We start from the raw sequence: 19105 nt of genomic DNA, 5'->3' as shown, positions 1-19105 counted from the left end.
CAAACCGCGTTTCTATGGCGATTTTCATTGTAAAATGAGTTTTTAAAATGTAAATTAATTGGTTTTCACTTAATTTAGTTGACTTTTGCCTTGAAAAAACTACCAATAAAATAAATCTTGATTATTTTATTTTAAAATTGTCTCGATTTCAGTTTGTCATTGTCTCAAACCTTAAGATGTACAGTTTTCCCCATGAAAGCAGATGAAACAGTGTCAGTGAATGAAAACACCCCCTTGTACCTTCTGAGAAAGTGCAAAAATCAAATTGATGACTGGATATGTGAGAAGAAAGGTCAAAGGTCAGCACTGGCCCCTCAGTTATCTGTCTTTTAAGCCTCTGCAGACTCAGAAATGTTTGTATTTCTATTAGTTCTATGCTATTTCTATTATACAGCCTGTTCACTAATCAAAGTGTTGATAGAATTCAAATTAACACAAAATTACAGATGTGATTTGCAGAAGTCAGAGCTTTGAATATATTTTCATTTATTAAAAACCTCTGCAATTGTTGGGATTTTTGGGGGCATTTTAAACACAGATAAAGCAAGAGAGAGAAACAAATTTATCTGTTTGGAGTAATTTCAAAACTAATAAGACCATTCAGTTAAAAAGAACAATGCAGATTAATGAAATCCTTTATTGCAATTTACTAAAATTATAAAATCACAGTTTTCTGATAGAACAATCTACAGAACTGTGATTTTCCATCATTAACAGGACATCCAGCTAAATGTTTGTTAAAAGTGTATTTTCTGTGTGTTTCTGCTGGTTCAAACCCAGACAGGTCTTTTTGTGACTGGTCGTCTGAGTCGTCATCCTCTCATCAGCATGTCAGGGATTTTTATTGGGATATTTTCTGTTATTTACTGGTATTTTTTAAAAGCTGATACTATGGTGCACGTGTGATGAGCAGTGGAAACACACAGCTGCAGAATGTCCTCGCTTTAGGAGCAGGAGAGAAAGAATGTGAAGGGAAATACAGACTGTTTGGATACACAGTGTATAATTAAAATGTGTTTTTTTCCACGGGTCACTATTTTCCTTCACACCAGCGACCCAGATCCTCCTCCTGGGTCTCCTCTCCTCCCCCCTGCGGGGGTTTCTACGACGATCAGGTGATGCAGAGAGTCTGCGCCCAGGCGGGGGGCTTCCCGTCGTAGGAGGCAGCGGCCCCCCTCCCTCCACATGGATCAGGCTCACTGAAAGGCTTCTCCAGAACTCTCAGGACGTTTTTCACCTGCAAAAAAAAAAAAGTAATCAGACATCATTTAAAGTTCCCTTTGATTCCCAAACTGATTTCCTCCACCAACCTCAGAGAAATCTCCTTTTTCCGCTGCTTGGATTGCATTGTGGGCGATGTAGTTGCGCAGCACCACCCGGGGGTTGCTGCTGTTCATCACTCGGACTCTCTCCTCCTGGATCAGGGACGAGTCGCCGCCGTCACTCTCCCGAGCTAAACGCCTCCTGGAAGGAAAGAGCTGCTGACTTTTCACCGTTTTAAGAAAAGATGGCCGATAACCACTGCAGAGAAAGCATCTAAGTCCGTTTATGGAATGTAACATTCTGACCTCAGTGAAGTGCATCTCCTCTCACCTGTACCTGCCGATCCAGCGGATCCAGTCGTCTCGCTGCTTCTCCTTCAGCTGGTTGGCGTCCGTCTCCATCAGCTCCTCCAGTCGGCCCATCAGCTCCAGCTGCTGCGCCACATCTGGCCCGTCCGGCCCCGGCCCGGTCTGAGCGGCGGAGAGGATCATGGCCAGCTCTCTGAGGACACGGACAGCGGCGGTTCGGACTGATGTCCGGCTCTTCGCTTTGACTCCTGAGATCAAGCTGAACTTACATATTGTCGCGGTAAGCCTCCCTCCCGAAGCGCTGCACATGAACAGAAGACCATCGGAAGACATTCAGGAAGCAGAAGCAGCATTGAGCTTACTCAGTATCGGTTCAGACGCCCCTCACCGCCCTGTTACCCACCTGCAGCTCCTGGACGGAGGCACACTGCTCCAGGATGAGCTGCAGCAGCAGCTCCACGGCGGCCCTGTCCTCGTCCTCGTCCTCGTCCTCCCCCCGGGGCCAGGGGACACGGCTCAGCAGGCGGAAGGTGTTGGTGAAGTCTGCTCCTGGAGGGCGGCAGGCTTCAGGACCGGGCGTGTCTGTGCTGTGTTTCCGTTGTGTGTGTGTGTGTGTGTGTTTACCGGTGCGGTGCATGACCTGCAGCAGGTCTGAGATCAGCTCTCCGTCCTCGTCCTCCTGTCGTCTCACCAGACCCAGCTTCCTCCTCATGCGTCCCCGATACAGCGCCTCGTAGGTGGGCGTGAAGTCCCTGAGGACGGCGTCCGCCGCCGCCCCGTCCAGCTCCGAGCCCAGCGCCTCGGCCAGGCGGGACAGGTTCCAGCGGCACGCCGCCGGCTGGGCCCGGTACGAGTACCGGCCTCTCCGGTCTGAGGCGTTACACACGAAGTCCGGATCGAACCTGACACACACAGGCGGGTTTGACAGGGAATCACACTCTCACACACACACACACACACACACACACACACACACACACACACACACAGCCAGCGGCGTACCGGTCCATGAAGCCGAAGGGCCCGTAGTCCAGCGTGAGGCCCAGGATGCTCATGTTGTCGGTGTTGAGGACGCCGTGGCAGAAACCCACGCTCTGCCAGTGAGCCACCAGGCCGGCTGTCCGGTCCGCCACCTGGGACACAGACCACACCTTTAGCACCGTCAGAACTGACTAGGTAACCGTTATAAGTGACTATAAATGATGCTTGATCTGTCATATGAAGAAAATAATATCATTAATAAAGTGAAATGTCTGTGAATGTGCTGAAAAATAAGAGTCTTTATCAGAATTGCAGGTCAAAGAAATGTCAGGTCAAAAGATGGAATAAAATTACATTGAAGCTGAATATAATATTTAAAAAGATTACTTCAAACAAAAAAATAAAGAAATTAATAAATTAAACCAAAAAAAAAAAGAAAATACATATATGAATAAAAACGCCAGGCCAAAAATAAAGAACTAAAAATAAAAATGAACAAATAATTGAAAAGGAGAAAAATAAATAAATTGAAATATGAAATGGAAAAAAATGAAATAACATTGTAAATACAAAGATTTATCCATCCATCCATCCATCTTCCACCGCTTATCTGGGGCCGGGTCGCGGGGGCAGCAGTCTCAGCAGAGATGCCCAGACTTCCCTGTCCCCAGACTCTTCCTCCAGCTCTTCCGGGAGGATCCCAAGGCGTTCCCAGGCCAGTCGAGAGACATAGTCTCTCCAGCGTGTCCTGGGTCTTCCCCGGGGTCTCCTCCCTTTGGGACATGCCCGGAAAACCTCCCCAGGGAGGCGTCCAGGAGGTTCCATCCTGAACAGATGTCCGAGCCTCCTCAGCTGGTTCCTCTCGATGTGGAGGAGTAGCGGCTCTACTCTGAGCTCCTCCCTGGTGACTGAGCTCCTCCCCCTGTCTCTAAGGGAGCCCAGCCACCCTATGGAGGAAGCTCATTTCAGCCGCTTGTATCCGGGATCTTGTCCTTTCGGTCATGACCCAAAGCTCATGACCAGAGGTGAGGGTGGGAACGTAGATTGACCAATAAATCGAGAGCTTCGCCTTTCGGCTCAGCTCCCTCTTCACCACAATGGACCGATACAACGACCACATCACTGCAGCCGCTGCACCGATCCTCCTGTCAATCTCTCCTCCATCCGTCCCCCACTGTGAACAAGACCCCAAGATACTTAAACTCCTCCACCTGGACCAGAGTCTCTCCACCTACCTGGAGAGGGCAAGCCACCTTCTTCCGGTCGAGGACCATGGCCTCAATTTGGAGGTGCTGATCCTCATCCCTGTAGCTTCACACTCGGCTGCGAACCGCCCCAGTGCATGATGGTCCGGGTTCGATGAAGTCAACAGGACAACATCATCTGCAAAAAGCAGAGATGAAATCCTGTGGTTCTCAAACCGGACCCCCTCCGGCTCCTGGCTGCACCTAGAAATTCTGTGCATAAAGATTCTGAACAGAACCGGTGACAAAGTTCAGCCCTGCCGGAGTCCAACATGCACCGGGAACAGGTCCGACTTACTGCCGGCAATGCGGACCAGACTCCTACTCCGGTCATACAGAGACCGGACGGCCCTTAACAAGGGACCCCGGACTCCGTATTCCCGGAGCACCCCCCACAAGACACCACGGGGGACGTGGTCGAACGCCTTCTCCAAGTCCACAAAACACATGTGGACTGGTTGGGCGAACTCCCACGAACCCTCGAGCCCCCATGGAGGGTCTAGAGCTGGTCCAGTGTTCCACGACCAGGATGAAAACCACATTGACTGAACCTCGGATTCAGGAGGAACAATACAAAGAATTAAATACAAAAAATCAAATAAATAAATAAAATACCAAAAATAAAAAAAAATTAAACACTGAAATAACCAAACATGAATCAAATTTAAAGAATTGAAGCAAAACAAAAACTAAATTGGGAAAACAAATTGTTCTTCACTGTATCATTGAAGTAGTTTCATCACTCCACACTCAACTCTGAAACCTCGGATATGAAAAAATGAACCATCAGTTAGTTTGAACGGAGGCCTCTGGTCCCACATGATGGAAACATTAACAAACGTGAAAGAAACAGATCTGCTGGTTATTTTAAAAGCAGTCAGGTGAGAGGAGGAGGTGACCTCTTTGAAAAACGCCAGGTTCCTGTCTCGCCGGCTCTGCTGGAGCTGCTGGAGCTGAGGGTAAAACGTCTCGATGACGTAATCCAGCAGCCGGGCCCGGAGGTCCAGGCGTCCGGCGCTCGGACCCTGCAGGCCGGAGACCTGGTCTCGACCCAGAAAGATCTGGAAGGACCCGAACCTGCAGAGACAGGACGAGACGAGAGACAACGGGGAGTTTCTTCTGTTATCTGGAGGAAACTCTGAAACCCTGTTTCAGTCTGTCTCACCCCGTCCCACCCCGTCTCACCCCGTCCCACCCCGTCCCACCCCGTCTCACCCCGTCTCACCCCGTCCCACCCCGTCTCACTCCGTCTCACCCCGTCCCACCCCGTCCCACCCCGTCTCACCCCGTCTCACCCCGTCCCACCCCGTCTCATCCCGTCCCACCCCGTCTCACCCCGTCCCACCCCGTCTCACCCCGCTCCCAGCTGACAGTGACCTGATGAAGGACGGCGCGAGGCGCAGGACGGTGGCGCAGCGCTCCTGGACGCGCCGGCCGCTGCTGAGCGGATCTCTGCTGACGAAGAGGTCAGAGGTCACCAGGCCGGCGGCCCGGGTGCCGGGGACGCCCAGGGCGGCCATGGCCTCGCTGCAGAGGAACTCCCGGACGCTGGAGCGCAGCACCTTCCGGCCGTCGCCGTCCCTGCGGAGACACGAGCGCAGCTGGACGGACGGAGGGACGTCTCCTCTCATAATCTGTTAATCTGCTTCTTTCACCTGGCGGATTACCACGGAGCCGCCGCCGCTCTCTAAGTGTGTCCGTTTGTCCGTTTACCTGGAGAAGGGTGTGGCTCCCGCCCCCTTCACCTGGACCTCCCAGCGGCCCCCGGCGGGGGACTCCACCTCCCCCAGGGTCAGCACGGCGCCGTCCCCCAGCTGCCCGGCGAACAGGCCGAACTGGTGCCCGGCGTAGCAGTGCGCCGCCGGCCGGGAGCCGGGCGGCGCCGCCGAGCCGCTCAGGTAGTCCGGGGCCCGGGGGTCCTCCAGCACGTCCCGCTCCTCCAGGCCCAGCAGCGCCAGCGCCGGCCCCGACAGGGCCGCCAGCCGGGGCCCCGGCAGCGGCCGCAGGCTCCGGATCAGGCAGTAACAGGCCCCCGGGACGCTCCGGGACCCGGGCCGCCCCGAGTCCTCCACCGGGAGCCGGCTGAGCGCCACGTTGTTGAAGCGGAGGGAGTCCAGGGACGAGGCCCGGCGAGCGGGGGACTGCATGACCAGGACCCGGCCCGCTGCTGAGCTCCACCGTCCTGATCCTCATGATGACCCAGATCCTGATCCTGACCCTGATCCACATGAGGGAGGGACTCGGGAGCAGGATTACTGAAGTAATAACTCAGTATCAAAATGGAAAAATCTCTGTCTCTTTTAATTTACAAGCTTTAGTTGATGAATCGATATCTTCAGAGATAATAAATGTACTGGCTTTTGTTCCTATCAGAAAAGAATTTTCCCATGATGCTCAGTGCCATGCCATGTCTCCTCTTTTGTGTGACTGTGTGCACACCTGGGTGTGTGTGTCCATACTATCCTGATTGGTGCAGTTTTGTTCTTTTTTGTTTTTATGACTGATGTTACTGTTCAGCTCTTTGTGAAAGACTTTTTATGAATATGGAAAGTTCTGTATAAATAGTTTGATTGAATTTACATGTATTTTTATCAAATGTACATTTTATTTATTTTTTTACATTTAAAGTCACTGATTTAATAGAAGCAACACTGCTTTTCTTAATATATATACTGTATAGCAATAACTCCTGGATTTAAATGATGAAAATTCTGTAGTTTCTATTTTTAATAGCACCAGTAAGGGAACTACTTCACTTTTTTTAAAGAAATATTTATTCAGTGTTGCTGCTTTAAATCGCAATTTAGTAACTGAGCCATCGCACAGTACTGCTTTAAGTAGCAGTGAGAGTATTTTACTATTTTTTTTTAATATTTTACAATTTAAGTTGCTGCTTCACATCTTGAATTACTTTAAGATATTTCTGTAGTTTCATTTTTTAATAGGACTGGTGTTACTTTAGTACTTTCCTTCGGCGTTGATGGTTTAAAATGTATATATTGATGAAGCAGATTTTTAAATGTATATTTTACTGTAATAATTACCGAGTTAAAATACTGAAATTTCTGGACAGTTTTTAAAGTTATGTAAATACTTCTGACGCTTCACTAATTATTAGTTAATACTATTAGTATTGGTAATTTTACTAATCAAAGTTGCAAATGTAAATAGCAGTGAGGATAATTTATAGTTATAATCACTGTATTTCAATTATGACGTTACTCATTACTTCAAATCTGCATTTTTTTCCAGACAGCATTACTGATTTTACCTCAAGTATCTGATTTGAGATGAAGTTTCTCAGTTAGTTGCTGCTTCCACTGGTACTGAAGATACTGGTGAGATAGTTGAGGCTTTAGATAACCGTGAAGTTGCAGTCCTCGACCCTGAGCGGCCGCGGCTCTGTCCCGTCACTTCCAGGATGCGTTTCAGTTCTGTTGGAATCAGACTTGATTCCATCTGAGCAGTGAAAACACAAAAAGCAAAGAAAAGCCAAACACACCATTTCTGACAAAGATGATTTTTTTTTGTTTTGTTTTTACTTTGCAGTACAGAAATCATTTGAGCTCCCCGTGTTTCATTTTTTTTTTTCTTCTTCTTTTAAAGGTGAAACAGATCAGCGGGGCTCTCGTCAATTCAATACTGCTGCAGTACACATTTGGTCCTTTTAAGCAGATTACAGTGAACCGGAGTCGCCGAGGCCCTGCTGCTAACGCCGAGGTCTCCCGCCGCTCTGCAGGGAACGGGAACCATCACGCCTCTCCTCTGGGGGGGTTACAGGAAGGGGAGCTGCTGGGGGGGGGGGGGGGGGGGGGGGGGGGGGGGACATTAATGCCTCGGCGTGGCGGTTGTTTTTTCGCAGCCACTCCTCTTTCAACACGTTAAAAACACCGGCGGAGACAACAACACATCCAAAAACCTGGAACACAATGACAGGAGACGAGGCCCCTCCCACGCACGCCGGCGCTACGGTCTGCGCAGTATTTCTTTAGATTTGGCATCTTTGGACTAGATTTCGTGTCGCCATGATGGATCAGAGTTTAGTGCAACATCCATGAGAGTGATGTGGAAAGCGTGGCTCCCTCCTCGAACCCTAACCAGCGACCCTAGACCTCTACGTTTCCACTGGTGTGTACTGATTTCTCTTGGGTTTTTTTTTTTTCTTTTCTATTTTTTTTCGTTTTCTCTCGTCATCGGCGGCGGCGGCGTTGACATCTGTGACCCGGAGCTCTGCGGAGGCGGCGGACCTCTACTCCGTGGCGTCGCCGAAGATGTCCTGCTTCTTCCGCTCCATCTCGGCAAAGTCAAAGTCCGAGCCCGTCATCCGGCGGTAGATGTCCTTGATGTCGTCGCAGGTGGTCTCGAAGTGGGTCGTGGCGTCGTAGGTGCGGGAAATGAAGACCTGGGAGGAGGGGGGGGAGGAGCGAGACTCCAGTGAACGCGGATCCGGACCCTCGGGTCTGGTGGTCTGAACCGGACCGTACCTGGCTGTCCACGCCCGTGTCGGTGGGGACGTACTGGTCGGCGACGCTCACAAACTTCTGCTCGATGGGCTCCAGCAGGTCCAGGGCCGGCTTGATCTCCTTCTCGGGGCAGTCGGTCTCCACCGTGGTGCTGACGATGGCGATGTATTTCCCCTGCGCCGCCACGTTGTGGGCGAAGGAGATCATACAGACGTAGATATCTGAGGAGGAGGTGAAGCGTGAGTCGTGAGACCGAGCCCGGAGCGCCGCCGGCTCACTTCCTGCGCTCGCTCACCGTGCTTCCTGTTGACCTGGTTCTGGGGGATGATGATCTGGCAGGAGTTGATGTCGCCCGTGTTGGCGATGGGGTGGCTCAGGATGCAGATGACTCGGATCACCTGACCCGCCTTGGTGCAGCGGTCCATCATGTAGCTGGGGTCGCAGATCAGCTGCTTACACCTGGCGATCTGAGGAGGAGGAGGAGGAGGAGGAGGAGGAGGGGGAGAGGCGGGAAGTTGAATCCACCGGAAAACACGGTACAGTTACTCAGACCAGGACGACGGCGCTCACCTCGCCTTCGGACTTGACTCCCACCACCTTCCCGTTCTCCATCACGATCTCCTCGATGGGCTTGTTCAGCATGTACGTGCCGCCGTAGATGGCGCTCAGCCTGCAAGAGCGGGACCAGTCTCAGCGGGGACACTGCGGACGTGGGGCGAGTGGCTGCCGGAGCGTGGCGTACCTGGCGAAGCCCTGCGGCAGCTCTCCCAGGCCGTACAGCGGGTACAGGTACGGGCTCTTGCCGTATCTGGCCAGCGACTCGCTGTAAAGCTTTATCCTGTTGATGGCGTCGAGGCAGGGCTGATCCAGGTAACTGAGAGCAGAGAAACACCCGGGTCTGACACCACGTCTTGAAAAACAGAGACGGACAGAAAACCTCTGAAGCCCACGGACTCGTCTGTGCGGTAGAGAGCGAGGGAGTGTCCGGTGAAGTCCATGACCTCTGGGCCCAGGCTGAACTTCTGGTAGATGGCCCTCATGGTGGTCTTATTGGGGTCGACGCCCTCCAGGGTCTTGGGGTTGTCCACGTCGAAGTTGGCGACGTAGACGAGGAACTTCTTGAAGCGCCGCTTCTCGAATATCCCCATGAGACCTTCGGGAGCAGAGCGGGACAAACGGTCAGAGCCCGGCGCCAGGGGGGGCGCTCCCACAGACCCACGGCGGACCACTCACTGGACGCCAGGGCCTCGGTCTCGGTGGAGGGGACTTTGTGGATTTTGCCCCCCTTGTACACGTAGCTGCCCTCGATCACCTTGAAGTCCAGGTAGCGGGTCACCTGTGTGATCAGGAGCATACGGACGAGCTGGCCTGAAACGAGGAGAGGTCTGGTTAAACACTCAGGAAGAACCTCGCCAACAGCTTCGACCGAGGGAACGTTTACCGTTTGCCATGAGGAATTTGGGGATCAGGTCCACGTTCCAGTCCCGGCCCTTTCCCAGGGACTCGGGAGGCGTTCCGGAGAGGTTGAAGTGCTTGTAGAGCTGCAGGGAGACAAACGACCAGCCGTAAACAGAAGCGGGCTTTTCGTTGTTCTCGGAGGACTTTCAGACTCGTCTCCGCCTGACCTGCTCCAGCGGTGTGAGGGAGGCGCTCTCAGCTCCGTAGTAGGTGTTGCGGTCCATGTGCAGAACCTTCTTCCCCTTCACCGACATGATGCCGGACAGAATGCATTCCTGGAGAAACATACGGAACACGGAGGGAACAAGAGTGAGGAGACGGCGCTGTCAGTGTGGCCGGGATGAGAAAACACACGCAGGCTCATTTCAGACCGCCTGATGGCGTTTCGGTCATTTCAAAGCTCGGAACATCAAATAAAAGCAGCCCGTTCTGCCGTTTCAGTGACCAGAAGGTCACCGAGGAGCAGCAATTATGGGACAAAATGAACAGTTGGAGAAAACATTTCCCTCAGATCCTGAACGTTACACCCGCTCTTTTCCTGAGAGACATTTAATTCTGATTTGAATATTTTCGTCTTGAGGTCAGGAGAAAGAATCCGGCCGTGCCGTGAGCCGCTGGGAGGATGAGCGAAGCGATCATGGAGCGTGTAAGACTATAAGAAGCTGGGGAACGGGGAGGGAGAACATGTGTGCTTCAGAGAACATGGAATTCCTACAAAGAATTCCCTAATACGATTATATCGCCGTGCGCCTGCTTGTACTTCAAAGGAACTTCTACGGCTTCAGCATGAGGCTCGCTTCACGGCTCCACAGACACGGTTCTCTTAAAATATGTAATGATGCTTAAAAGAAAAGCTGCACCCTCCACCAAGCCCCATGCATCAGACAGCACTGTAACGTGACGATCGGCCTTTATGTCCGTCAGCTCCACCCTCCCCTCACCTGGACTGACAGCAGTATGCTGTGCGACTTGTTTTCTCAGGCGGTGCTGCTCTCACTTCACACAGGAAGTGAAAACTGTGAAACCTGCCAAACACTCCAACACACTCCATCAAGTTGACATGTCTCCGCTTCAGCTGCACCGGAACACTTGTTCTTTAATGGAAACCATTTGATAATGAGAACAGGCAGCGCTTTAAGACACATAACGACCATCATTAAGTCCTGGAAATGTCGATAAGATGCGGATCATGCTGGATTAACTATGACTCGAGAAATGTGAAATCATCAGGTGACGACTGGACATCTGCTTTTTATAATTGAGCCGATGTCTGGATGGTGAATAAGGTGGCCAGCGGTTACACTTCACAACATTTAGAGTCTTCTTAAAAAGAACTTCTGCTAACTGCTACAGCTTTAATAAATATTTCAGACAGGTCTGATCTGTCCAGGATGAGCAGCAGAGGCTCCTGTTCTGTATCTTCAGTCCATATCCGTGCAGTGGAATTCGTATATCGCGTCTTTCCCCCCATCCTGGAGCATCCCCACGCCACAGACGGCTCCTAAAATAACTCGGGCTGCAGTGAAACGGGATCCGTCTGAACGTTTCACCTCTATGATCTTGAAACGCCGCTGACACGCAGCAGATAAATCTTTGCAGCGTTTCTGATGTCTCGCTCTGAATTCACCTTGGTGACCGTAATCCTGGGGCGGCTCGGCCATCTCCACCTCAGCTGGGCGGCTGCCACGCTGCTGACCGAAGGGAAAAACTCTACAAACCCCAAGCTCAATTTTTAACACGTAAAACCCATAAAGATGTGAGAGGAGAGGCGGCAAAGTCCGACACAGGTCCGGACCGATCACAAGACCTCAGCTGACGACTCTCGTTTAGAAATTTACTCCCCAGATCAGTCACAACTTGACCTGGTTTGGGTTGTAGAAGGCCGGTTCAGCCAATCAGAGAGCTGAATGTGGAAGAAACCAGTAAACTGAGATTAAGTAATGGTGCCTCGCTTCCCTCTGTTTACACCAGATTAAAGTTCAGCGCGCACAGCATGTGACAGGCTTATGAAACTTGACTGGAATCAGCTGGACGGAAAGGAAGCGTGCTTTTTAGGAGTCGCCTGGTTAATATAGTTAGCACACTGGACTCTTGCTAACTCTGTGCAGCGCGCTGACCTTCCTCACTGACTCCATTGTTTGCTTCACACCATTTCCTCCTTTAAGCAGCGGCTGTTTACGTCTCGAGGAGGAATGTATTAATCTCTGAGCCAGTTTAGCAGAAACACACAGATTTAACTGGAGGACTGGTTAGAGCGTAGTGCTGGGGTGACGGTTCTGTGGAATCCGTCACATAAAAACATCGATTAGTGTCGATCAGCATCACATTGGTCGTCTGAGTCTAGAACACAGACCCTCTGCTGAACCGAGGTCAGGGGGTCAGAAATCACAGTCTCACAGGACGTTTTGGGGAAGAAGAGTGCAAAAACCTCCAGATAAACTGGAAGTAGGGGGGAAGGAAGTACACTGTAACAGGAGAAAGGAGGCAGAGACGCTGCAAAAAGTGAGAGTTTTTAGTTATTTGATAAACTTTTTTCTAATTTGAATGAACATTCCGTTTTTCCACTGAATCAGACGAGACAAATTCTACAGTTAACTCGAGCTGGACCACATATCAGAATATTCCGTCGTCGTGGTCTCTGGATATTCATTTTGAGATCCTTTTTTTGCTCATTCAAACTCACTGATCACCAACGAAACCAGTGGCACCCACTACCGAAGCTACTTGATCTCGGTCGATGTATCAGGCAGAGGGTCAACCGTTCGTCCTCACACTTCGTGCGTCAGGAGCAGGAAATAACAGGCGAGTGTGAAGATTTGAGTGAGTCTGACGTGAAGCTGCAGCTGCCGAATTAGACCCGGTGAACTACGTAACGGCTGACACCGGGGCTTGGCTTCAGTGATGTGGTTTGATGACAGACAGCCGGATTTCCTCCAGCTACAGGCCCACACCGTTTCAGACCTCGTTACTTCCAGCTGCAGGCAGGTGCAAAAACACCACAACAAAACACTATTATGGGGAAAAAAAGAAAGCCATAGATCTCAGGCTTCTAACTGCATCGTTTCCTTATCTACTGAAACAAATCATCTTTAAAATAAGTTTGTATGATGAATGTCTGATCTGTCCTCACTTTAACTCACTCCCAGCCACGTGCTTTTATTTTGCCAGCTGCAGGCGTCCCACTGCCTCCGGTTAGGTCTCTTGACTGATCCATCTACTCTCACTTAATCTGCCCTGATATTCATTTACAAACACGAGAAGACGTGATTCAAACAGAGAAATGCCACCTCAGCAGGCTGAACTCCTCCTGCAGGGACAGCGGACGTCTCCACGCGGGTGGAGGCTGGACAGCTGCTTACTCTGGAGCACCAGCACCGCCGTGCGAACCAGGCGGCACTCACGGTTCAGTTTAACATCTTACGCCAAGCCACTGCCGTAACATGCTATGAGTGGTGCACAGATGGGGGAACCCCGCACCCTCTGTTTGTATTAATCCCCCAGAATTGCTAAGTCCAGCTGAAAACCTGGATAATCACCGCAGAGCAGGCCCAGACGAAGAAACATAATTACATGACGACACCTAAAAATGACAGCACAAGGCAATGGCAGCAGGGTGTGTATATGTGGAAATTACTGCCAGTTTGCATTCATTAAAACCAACTGTGTTCTCTAATACGAGCGCACACAGTGGGGCTGGACAGCGTTGTTTACCCACCAGATCACAGGACTGCTGCACTCCTGTGCAGCCTGTTGAATGTGCAGGCTCGCCTCAAGCGGAAGGAAGGAGGTGCAGGCGGAGGGAAATCACTGGTCTGCATGAGGAAGTAAGACTCGTACGAGTCCACACCAGGGCTCTGAGTGGTTCTGTGGCTCCGTCACCGTTCTGGCAGCTACACTTTCAGTTCCTCGGACTTGGTGGAACCACACCCAGAAAAAGTGAGCTACATCAACAAAAGTGGTGCCTTCAGCCGGCCAGTCCTGCCTGCTCGGGGCCTCAGCGGCTCTGTAACTCTGCTTCAGCAGCCAGAAGCAGCGTGAGCTCAGGGGAGAAAGGCCGAGACGTGGTTTAAGTTACTGTGAGGTTCTCTAGATTAAAGAACAGCCTGTAAATGGACGCGGTGGAGGACAGGAAGCCTGCAGCCATCACGGGACTCTCATGTCATGCCTCTGTCAAGGCAGAGGAAGGCCTGCAGGAGAAAGTCCGTTTCCTATAAAGCTCATTACATGGTAAATGATCCTAAAACAAACTCCACACAGACTGGAACAAACTAACTTCTCATTTACACCAGCTCAGCTTGGAGTTACAGGAGAACAACCTACAAGCACTAAAGCAGCCCCGCCACTTCCCGGAGGAAGTCTGGAGTTTATTTAGACCAGAAGAACATATTTAAAAGAGTTAATGTCGAAGAATTTATATTTTCAAAGTAATTTCTTTGCACGGAGGAGGAACTCACTAGAGCCAGCTTGGCGCTGGCTGTAGTTTTAGTGTCTAGCTTCTCTTATTTGAAGAGTAAAATAACAGGACAACAAGAGCAGGCTGAGATGAAGCGGGTAACCCGGGTGTAGCCCGGTTGTAGCCCGGTTCAAGCCGTCAGAGGGATTAATCGACCTGCCTTCACTCGATTGTTAGCGGGCTAATTATTAGCGTTATGTAGGTCGGCTAGCGTTAGCCGGCTAATCATCCGAGATGTAATCTTATCTAAAAGGAGGGGGAAAAAGACATCTTAATCCACTCAATAGTTCTGAACAGCCGACAGTGTTGCTACTGCAGTTGTGTTGCAGTCATTAATGGCAGAAGCCACTCCGGTGTTAGAACGTAACTTGCTTAAGTTAATCTGTACAGAATGCTAATAGCCATTAGCTTCCCGTTCACTTACATGTCACTTAGCACTTAAGCTAGCTACTTAGCGTTAGCCTGCTTATTAAGGCCCGGAAAGCCCGAGTGTCAGCCGCTCATAACAGGCTGGAAAAGGCCTCCGCGCGGCACGTCGGGGTGAGAAACAGTCTGTAACTCACCGTGAGCCCGGTGCCCAGGACGATCACGTCGTATTCTTCATTCATTTTGCCAAATCCTCACTGTTCGGTTCCTGAATATGTGGAAAGAAGAAAATGGAGATCGGCGGGGCCGGAGAGGAGAAGGGGCAGAGGGGGCGGGGCTTACGATCTGTCAATCAGGCGTGCGAGGGGCGGGGCTTAATGACCTGTCAATCACCTGGCAGTGGGGTTTGCTGACGGACAGGTGAGTTCACCTGAGAGGAAAAAACACCAAAATCAACCAAACAGTGCCAAACTGAGTTCGCCTGAGATGAAAAAAAGACCAGAAGACAACCAATAATCTCCAAACTGAGTTCACCTGAGAGGAAAAAAGACAAAAAATCAACCACAAACAGCACGAGGTCCATCTTCCAGCCACAGGCTGACTCTTTCACTTTCAGATCTTCATACAGGCAGGAGGCTGCAGAAAGGTGGAAGCTTACAGTTTTGTGGCCCACAAGGACTTGAAATTGTACGGCCGTCCTAAAATGAAAGTTATGTGGCTCTAATCAAGATTTTGATTGAAGATATTCCTGTTTTATAGTGGACATCAGATGTTTTTAGGAATAATTTCCAACAGCAGTCTCAAACTAATGCATATGCTTTGTTTTTTAGTAACTGTGACACAAAGGGACCAAACACTGCCAACAAAAAAACTCAGCTGCATGAGGAAAATGTGGTCAAGATCCGGTAAACTGTCTGATCTCAGTGAATCCTCCTCTCTGAACAGGTGCACTGTGTGTGCTGTGGCCACTCGCTGTATCTCACTTTACTGTCTGTGTAACCAGTTCCAGGTGGACACGCCTGTTTAACAAACCCTCGAGCAAATAATGGGTGACCTTCTCGTGTTTGATATGGCCATCCTGGAAACGAAAGACCAAAAGGTGAAATCTCACTTTGTTTAATGTTTAATTTAGCAGTACGTTCACACTCAGCAGACACAACCCAGGATGTCAAAGTTTTATTGTGACCCAATCCAATCGTCCTCCGATCGATCATCAGCTGCTTCTCTTCTGTGGCTAACAGTGCGGTTCTTCAAACACTCGCACGACGTGCGGCTTCACGGCGAGCTGCCGCGCCGTCGTCCCCGACGCGTCCTCACAGTCTGCCAGGCCGAGCCGCAGCAGCGTCCGCACGGCCTCGGCGTGCTGCCCAATGGACGCCATGTGAAGAGCTGAGAGGAGACCAGGAGCCGTCAGCTGGGGGGGGGGGGGGGGGACATCATGATGACATGAAATCCTTACCTGTTCTTCCCTTCCTGTCTCGGGCGTGAAGGTCGGCGCCCAGCTCCAGCAGAGTGTTCAGCATGGACGTGTGACCCTCCTGCAGACAAGGTTTCACACGTCAACACTTCCACTGTGCAGTCACACAAGAATCACATCAATCATTATTTTATAACAGGAAGCAGGAAGCTTCAGACATGTAAACATTGTTGATGTAACTTAATCCCTCTTAAATGTCTCCCTTTCTGCAGCTTCAGAGTGGATTAGAAGTCACCGTCTTTTAGTCTGTTCCTACGACAACAGAGGCGGTTTAGAGGATCTTCCTAAAATCCAGAAACAAACATACCTGCGACTGTGTTTTCCAGATTATATGCGTCACTTTTTGTAGTTATTTGGACATGGAAAAATAAATGTGTATTCCACAGCAACCCGATTCTTATGTTTTATTGTCATGTGAGATTTTTTTTTTCTTTCCAGATGTGCAACCTATAATACATAAAATACAGTAACCATCTCTCCATCCAGTCATCAGTCATCAGTCTGCCAGCAGAGAGACATTCAGGACTGTGGAGCGACGTGTCCGACCTTTGCAGCGTAGTGCAGAGCGGCCAGCTGGATACTTGTTGCTCTCTGGTTGACGTCTACATGCAGCTCCTGCACCAGGAAGCGCAGCGCCTCCTCCTGGCCTGTGACGGCCACCTGGTGCACCGGCTGAGCGCCCAGAATGTCCGCCGCGGTGGGGGAAGCCTGCGTCACACGGACGGGGTCAGTAAAGGGCTGAAACAGGCCTGAAGCGCTGTGTTTTGTGTTTCGCTCCACCTGGTGCTTCTCTAAGAGCAGCCTGGCCAATGAGACGTGTCCGTTCCGGACGGCGTCCATGAAGGGGGTGACTCCACAGCTGTCCCTGCTGTCTGGACTGTAGCCACATCTGGAGGAGGAAGGGACAGAGAGTGATGCTGGGGCAGCTGCATGCCTCCGTGTGTGTGTGGACAAGACACCCACCTCTCCAGCAAGACGCTCACCACCTCCTCACAGCCGTGCATCGCTTCATAGAGAACACAGACGGTTATGGACGGTCAGTCCATTGGTCCAGACTTCCCGGAGGTGTTCCGGCAGGGCGTTACCTGCCGTGTGCAGCGGCGTCCTGCGCGTCTTGCTCTCCGTCCTCCAGACGTCCGGAGCGACCAGCAGCAGGTGCCGCACCACCAGGGGGTCGCCCTCCCTGCAGGCCACGTGGAAGCAGTTCCAGCCGTCCTTGTTGGCCAGCGCGGGGTCGGCTCGGTGCTGCAGCAGCTCCTGGATCACTGGCAGGTCCCGGCGCGTGCACGCCATCATCAGGGGAGTCCTTCGAGGCAAGAGCAGGACAAATCTATTCCAACAGGCCGAGGATCATGAGCTCAGGGCATGACCGTGTTATTTACCTTGAAATGTGCAATCATGGAGAATATCCAGATATTTACCTATCTATCTGTCTATCTATCTATGGAATTACATTATTGAAAAGTATATATTCTAATAAATCTTTTCACAAATTCCTAACAAGTTAATAAACAAATAAATACAATTTCAACAAAATCCCATCTTTATCAAAGTGCTCTGCTGCAAAAATCATCAGATTCTCCACTTACTGAACGGTTTCAATCTATATTTATGTTTATGGAAAAAATATGTACAACAATCCGGACAAAGTGACTGATTCAAGACAGATTTGAATCAGAAACCACAGGATTTCAGCTTTGAACGGTATATTACTGAGGCCAATCCCGTCAGCCAATCACATCTGCTGAATCATCTTTTCACAGCCAATCACGGTCGCTGTGAAGTTTCTTGACGGCCAATCAGAAGCGCCATATCATCTTTCCTCCCTGCTCCATTCCGAAAGCCAGATTTGCCATCCTTCATTTCTATTCGAATTTTTTTAATGAGGAAAAATATTTACTATTGTTTAATATTTGTACTCCAACTTCAAAAGCAAAAACTGACTTAAAAAACACAAAATTCCACCAGGGTTGAACCAATTTGGGTAGTTAAATAGCAAATGGTTTTTAAAGAATATATATTTCGATTTATTTTTTTTCACGTACAAAACCTGTCATTGCAGTAAATTAAGTTATGCATTTGAATCAAGTATATTTTGTTGGAAAAAAAGGAAGAAAAAGAAAAAGGTGTCACTCTCCTTCGAGCCGGATTCGAACCAGCGACCTAAGGATTTCAGCATTTCAGCCCTACAGTCCTCCGCTCTACCAACTGAGCTATCGAAGGGAGATACCGACACGCAGGGCGATCGTTGGACTTGAAAGGCAGAGGGCGCTGTCGGATTATTTCAGAGTTATGATTGCAGCAATTTCTTATTATGTCTTATTATTTCTCATTTATTTTGCTTTGTGCTCACCAGTCTGCCTTCTTCAGGCTGTCCACCTTGGCTCCCTCCGCCAGCAGGTAGCTCACACACTCCCCGCGGCTCATGGACGCCGCCTCGTGCAGCGGCCTCTTGTAGTCGTTGTTGTACACCTCCACGTCCATGCCCACCGTGCGGATGAGGAACTCCACCACGTCCCGGTGTCCGTGTCTGCAGGCGTAGTGCAGCAGCGTGTCCCCGGAGCGGCCGTAGTGTTTACACCGGGCAGCGTGCACCGCCTCCGGGCCGCCCGATGTCAGCTGCTGCTCCAGAGACGACAGGTTTCCCTCCTGACAGAGCTTCGCTAACTGTCTCAAAGCGTCTGCGTCCATGCTGACAGCAGGCGAGGCGAGGTCTTCACAACTGAAATCTGTTAGGAAGACATGCTGGGAGGAGATGAGGAGAAACAATCACTTCAGGAGACACGCTGGAGACATGTTTACCTCTTCATTCTGGAGTGGAGCCTAATTAGACGGCCGACAAATAACTTTCACTGTTCCCTTTCCGTCCTCCAGCTCCGTTCACTTCAGTTCAAACTACATAAAGCATAATTCTATGCAAATTAGACGATGACGTCAATTAGAGTGCTCCTGACTGAGGAGTTGCAACAATGTATCGATTTTATATGATGTCATCATCTCATTTAACCTATATATGCAAATGAGTAGCTTCCTGACAGCTTGGAAACAATGTGTCGGTTTTCAAGCAACGTTGTTTTTTTTAAAACAAAACA

General features: G+C 50.3%; 2 protein-coding genes, 1 non-coding gene and 1 pseudogene across 3 annotated transcripts; all 4 read right to left on the bottom strand.

The window, feature by feature from the left end:
• Window positions 1-790: 790 nt before the first annotated feature.
• On the bottom strand, window positions 791-7729 carry LOC115404197 (protein adenylyltransferase SelO-1, mitochondrial-like; annotated as a pseudogene).
• A 206-nt stretch (window positions 7730-7935) lies between these two features.
• LOC115404198 (rab GDP dissociation inhibitor beta-like) lies at window positions 7936-14778 on the bottom strand. The gene is made up of 10 exons (XM_030113433.1): window positions 14734-14778; window positions 9885-9992; window positions 9701-9800; window positions 9493-9627; window positions 9214-9412; window positions 9002-9133; window positions 8830-8929; window positions 8555-8726; window positions 8281-8480; window positions 7936-8198 (listed from the first exon to the last, which is right to left on the bottom strand). The coding sequence occupies exons 1-10, from the start codon at window positions 14776-14778 to the stop codon at window positions 8046-8048; spliced, it is 1344 nt and encodes a 447-aa protein (XP_029969293.1). The 3' UTR covers window positions 7936-8045.
• Window positions 14779-15679: 901 nt separating this feature from the next.
• On the bottom strand, window positions 15680-18836 carry ankrd16 (ankyrin repeat domain 16). Its single transcript, XM_030113434.1, has 7 exons — window positions 18367-18836; window positions 17099-17319; window positions 16977-17019; window positions 16794-16902; window positions 16560-16721; window positions 15996-16074; window positions 15680-15925 (listed from the first exon to the last, which is right to left on the bottom strand). The coding sequence occupies exons 1-7, from the start codon at window positions 18702-18704 to the stop codon at window positions 15771-15773; spliced, it is 1107 nt and encodes a 368-aa protein (XP_029969294.1). The 5' UTR covers window positions 18705-18836; the 3' UTR covers window positions 15680-15770.
• Window positions 18149-18236, bottom strand: trnay-gua (transfer RNA tyrosine (anticodon GUA)). Its single transcript is given in 2 exon segments — window positions 18149-18184; window positions 18200-18236. It is a non-coding gene; the product is annotated as a tRNA-Tyr (tRNA).
• Window positions 18837-19105: the final 269 nt, after the last annotated feature.

The sequence above is a fragment of the Salarias fasciatus genome, chromosome 17, assembly GCF_902148845.1.
Source record: "Salarias fasciatus chromosome 17, fSalaFa1.1, whole genome shotgun sequence".
In the NCBI taxonomy this organism is placed as follows: domain Eukaryota; kingdom Metazoa; phylum Chordata; class Actinopteri; order Blenniiformes; family Blenniidae; genus Salarias; species Salarias fasciatus.
This window is presented reverse-complemented; position numbering and strand designations above follow the sequence as displayed.

What these genes read in the sequence shown, in the direction of transcription:
- LOC115404198 (XM_030113433.1), bottom strand. Translation starts at nt 14,778, where the DNA reads ATGAATGAAGAATACGACGTGATCGTCCTGGGCACCGGGCTCACG. An exon ending in CCAGGTCAACAGGAAGCACG is followed by an intron (nt 8,481 to 8,554) that starts GTGAGCGAGCGC and finishes CCTCCTCCTCAG; the next exon opens with ATATCTACGTCTGTATGATC. An exon ending in ACACGGGCGTGGACAGCCAG is followed by an intron (nt 8,199 to 8,280) that starts GTACGGTCCGGT and finishes CCCTCCTCCCAG; the next exon opens with GTCTTCATTTCCCGCACCTA.
- ankrd16 (XM_030113434.1), bottom strand. Translation starts at nt 18,704, where the DNA reads ATGGACGCAGACGCTTTGAGACAGTTAGCGAAGCTCTGTCAGGAGGGA. An exon ending in AGCCTGAAGAAGGCAGACTG is followed by an intron (nt 17,320 to 18,366) that starts GTGAGCACAAAG and finishes CTTGCCTCGAAG; the next exon opens with GACTCCCCTGATGATGGCGT. An exon ending in AGACAGGAAGGGAAGAACAG is followed by an intron (nt 15,926 to 15,995) that starts GTAAGGATTTCA and finishes GTCTCCTCTCAG; the next exon opens with CTCTTCACATGGCGTCCATT.